Source organism: Stegastes partitus, unplaced genomic scaffold, assembly GCF_000690725.1.
Source record: "Stegastes partitus isolate 25-593 unplaced genomic scaffold, Stegastes_partitus-1.0.2 Scaffold2926, whole genome shotgun sequence".
NCBI lineage: Eukaryota > Metazoa > Chordata > Actinopteri > Pomacentridae > Stegastes > Stegastes partitus.
This window is the reverse complement of record NW_007580657.1, coordinates 1-3,511: the sequence shown is the minus strand read 5'-3', so window position 1 is coordinate 3,511 and position 3,511 is coordinate 1. Positions and strand designations below refer to the sequence as shown.

Below are 3,511 nucleotides of genomic sequence, written 5' to 3'. Positions count from 1 at the left end.
TGTTGTGTGTCTCAGATCTACAACCACAACGTGCTGCTCGACTCCTTCCTGGGTCAGGTGACTCTACCTGCTGAACCAGGTGAGATCAGGAAGACGCTGCACCTGAAGGATAAAGGAGATCGCCGTGACAACGACCTGCCTGGTACCGTCACCGTTGCCATAGTGACCAGCTCCACGCTGACCAGCATCTGAGGCTGTTTCACTCTGAGCTGATGTGAAACCTTCCAGCGTGCAGCTCTTCATTCCGCTCATACGTCTTACTCCAGTTTACCTTTTTATCTTTCATCTTGTTTATGCGTCTTGTCGGCGGCGCTGATGCCGGCGCTAAACTTTGCACTACGTCAGGGGTTTCTTACGTCTGCTGAAGCTTCTGACGGCCGGTTTACGTACGAGTGTTCTTTAATCCTGACAGCGTCAGATCAGCCGAGCAGCAGATGTTCTGTTGGTGTCAGCAGGTGGCGCTGTGGCCTCCAGCGTCTACAGAGAACCCAAACCCACCATCAGCTGGTTTCAGGGTTTGATTGATTGGTTTCGACCTCAGTGTGGCTTTAATGAGATTCTTCATGTTTACTGATGTAGCGATGGAACCTGTGGACCCAACTGGGCCGTAGAACCGGAACAAGAACCCGGCTTCTGTCTGATCCAAGGTCTACATTGACAGCAAAGAGATCAGAGTTTAGTGTGAATTTGGCCAAAGTGTGTTTTTTCTGTTCAGCTGTTGGATCAGAACACAAATATCGAAGCATTGATGCTCCTTCAAATAAAGTTTACACCTTTAAAACAACACAAGTCTTTGCTTTGTGTGTCTTTGTTCTGTATTTTTGGCCCATGACAGAATTTTTATCATTAACTTTCTACCAAACCAAATGTCTGAAGCTAGAAATCTTTGGATATGCGCACCAGCGTGAGTCCATCAACACCTGGCGTTATCGGAGTCCTGCGCCCTGATTGGCCATCAGGATGTGAGTCATGGATGACGCTATACACCTGAGACGCCCCACCAGGCAGTTGGAACTAACGAAGTCCCTGACAAATGTGAAACGTCTTGGAGAACCAAAAGGTAAAGTGGAGATGCTTCGTCCTGAAGCTCAGAGCATCACCACCGGGAATGTCTCCAGCCATCCCTGACCAGGCAGCGCCGTGGTTCTGGAGCCATTCTGGTTCAGTTGGCAAAACAAACTGTTCTATGGAACTGTAACGTCACATTTTTTTACTTTATCTTTTGGTCGTCTTTTTTCTTTCAGACCGACATGAACATCAGAGTTCTGGTTCAGCCCGTGACCCGATAACGTTGGACAGAGTTGGTAAAATCCAAAGTATTGAAAATATGTCATCACTTTAACCAAATATAAACTAAAGCCGCAAGCGGCGATGGACGGGTCCTCGCCCTACGCTTGTCGGCCTTCGCACACGGCGGGACTGTGATCCGGCATGTCGAGTTTGGGGCAGATCGGAGCAAGTGTGGCCTAGTTACGAGCCACTTCCTGTTTCGTGGCNGTCCATCATATGGTCCACCGTCTGGTCCATCATCTAGTCCAGCGTCTGGTCCAGTGTCTGCTGCCTCGCTGGAAGGATGAACCGTCTGAAGGTTCACATCCTGGAAGGAACGTCGTCGTCACTTCATGCAAACCTTCAGATGGAAGAACTAAACCGCTGAGCAACCAAAGATGGAGCTTTTTCCACTGACACAAAACTGTGGAAACGTAGAAGGAAGCAAAGAACCAGAACAAGAAGCAAAATGATGTAAACTGACTCAGTCACACTGAACAGCTTCAACAAAACGATGCAAAACGCAGAATGTGACACAAAACGGGACGAACAGGAAACAGAAGCTGACCACAGTGAGACAGGACATGAGGACTAAATGACCCAAATAGAGAACAAATGGGCCAAAACCACGACGAGCAGAACATTCTGAAATTAAATGACCGACATGAGACTCACAGCAAAGACGCAGAACGAGCACGAGGCCCAGAAGCTCCACACCGAGATGAAGACGATGAAAACACGATACAGATTAAATGTAAATGGTCTGAAACTGGTTGAGACTCAAATCGCCGTGACGGCAACAGACGACGTTTTAGAGACACAGATGTGAAACGTCTGGACGACAAACGGAACAGAACTTTAGGAACCATGGAGGTTCTCAGCAGAGGCTTGTCCAAGGCTGAAGCCGGTTTAAAGAGTGAATTGTTGTTGTGTTGCTGGTCCAATGTCACTAACAGAATAACCCTCTGGTTCTGGTTCTGGTTCTGTCCTGCAGCGAGCTGACTCTGGATGAACCTCCTCAGACCTGCTGGTCCGGTTTGTGTGGTTTCCCGTCGCTGGTGTCTCAGGTCCATGTTCTGCAGGCGGACGGACTCGCAGCTCAGGACTCAGACGGAGGTTCGGTTCCTTTATTAGACCCGAGAATGTTTCCTGAGTCCAACTCGTCTTTAAAAATGGTTCCACCTCAAATGAAACCTGCATGTATGAGATTAGTGACGTTCTGAGGACACCAGTCTGTTTTACTGTCCCTGTGAGGACACACACACAGTGACCACGTTTTATTGTGAAAGTCTGGTCTAGAGTCAGTAATGTGTGTGTGTGTGTGTGTGTGTGTGTGTGTGTGTACGTGCAGTGTCGGACCCCTACGTGATCATCACCTGTGAAGGTGAGAAGGTGCGCTCTGCGGTCCAGAAGAACACCTGTAGCCCCGCCTTCAACACCAAGGGACTGTTCTACAGGAAGAGGAGCAACCGGCCAATCAGCATCCAGGTCAGGACAGGTGTAGGTCTGTGTGTGTGCATGTGTGTGTGTGTGTGTGTGTGTGTGTGTGTGTGTGTGNGTTATTACAACATGCTGTATTGATTGTAGGGGAAAACCTCGTTCCTCTAATTGAACTTGTTGGTTGAACATAACTTCATCAAAAATCATCTGAAGTCAAGAGCATTGGTTCAAACTGTTTTCCGTCGTGTGGACGTAGTTCTGCTGTGCACCTGATTAAAGCAGCGTCTGTGTGCTGCAGGTGGAGCTGAACAGGAAGTACCGCATGCATGCTCCCCAGCAGAAGGTTGGCGGCAGCATCTACATCAACTCCAGGTCGGTGTTTCTTCGGACCGACCTGCCAGAAGGTCGATACGTCGTCATCACCACCACCTTCGAACCGGGTCTGGAGGGAGAATTCCTGCTGCGCATCTTCACCGACGTACCATCGGACTGCAGGTAAGAACCCACTGGTCCACCATCTGGTCCACCATCTGGTCCACTGTCTGGTCCACTGTCTGGTCCATCATCTGGTCCACCGACTGGTCCAGTGTCTGGTCCATCATCTAGTCCACCGTCTGGTCCGTCGTCTGGTCCAGTGTCTGGTCCACCGTCTGGTCCAGCGTCTGGTCCACCGTCTGGTCCACCGTCTGGTCCACCGTCTGGTCCACCGTCTGGTCCACCGTCTGGTCCATCATATGGTCCACCGTCTGGTCCATCATCTAGTCCAGCGTCTGGTCCGGCGTCTGGTCCAGTGTCTGGTCCA

General features: G+C 50.1%; 2 protein-coding genes across 2 annotated transcripts in view; both read left to right on the top strand.

Annotated features, from left to right (window-relative positions):
- LOC103375784 (calpain-5-like) overlaps nt 1-3,235 on the top strand; it is a gene marked incomplete at its 5' end in the record, with an annotated part of 8,315 nt that extends 5,080 nt beyond the window's left edge. Inside the window, one exon of the mRNA XM_008306102.1 lies at nt 3,008-3,235. Within this exon, the coding sequence (XP_008304324.1) occupies nt 3,008-3,208 (201 nt within the window). The remainder of the gene's footprint in view (nt 1-3,007) is intronic.
- LOC103375783 (calpain-5-like) lies at nt 1,934-2,982 on the top strand. The gene is made up of 4 exons (XM_008306101.1): nt 1,934-2,065; nt 2,226-2,385; nt 2,621-2,773; nt 2,966-2,982. The coding sequence occupies exons 1-4, from the start codon at nt 1,934-1,936 to the stop codon at nt 2,980-2,982; spliced, it is 462 nt and encodes a 153-aa protein (XP_008304323.1).
- Nucleotides 3,236-3,511: the final 276 nt, after the last annotated feature.

Excerpts from the sequence above, each read along its gene's own strand:
- LOC103375783 (XM_008306101.1), top strand. The coding sequence starts at position 1,934 with ATGAGACTCACAGCAAAGACGCAGAACGAGCACGAGGCCCAGAAGCTC. Across the intron at positions 2,066-2,225 it reads AGACTCAAATCGCCGTGACG|AATAACCCTCTGGTTCTGGT; the intron begins GCAACAGACGAC and ends TGTCACTAACAG. Across the intron at positions 2,386-2,620 it reads AGCTCAGGACTCAGACGGAG|TGTCGGACCCCTACGTGATC; the intron begins GTTCGGTTCCTT and ends GTGTACGTGCAG.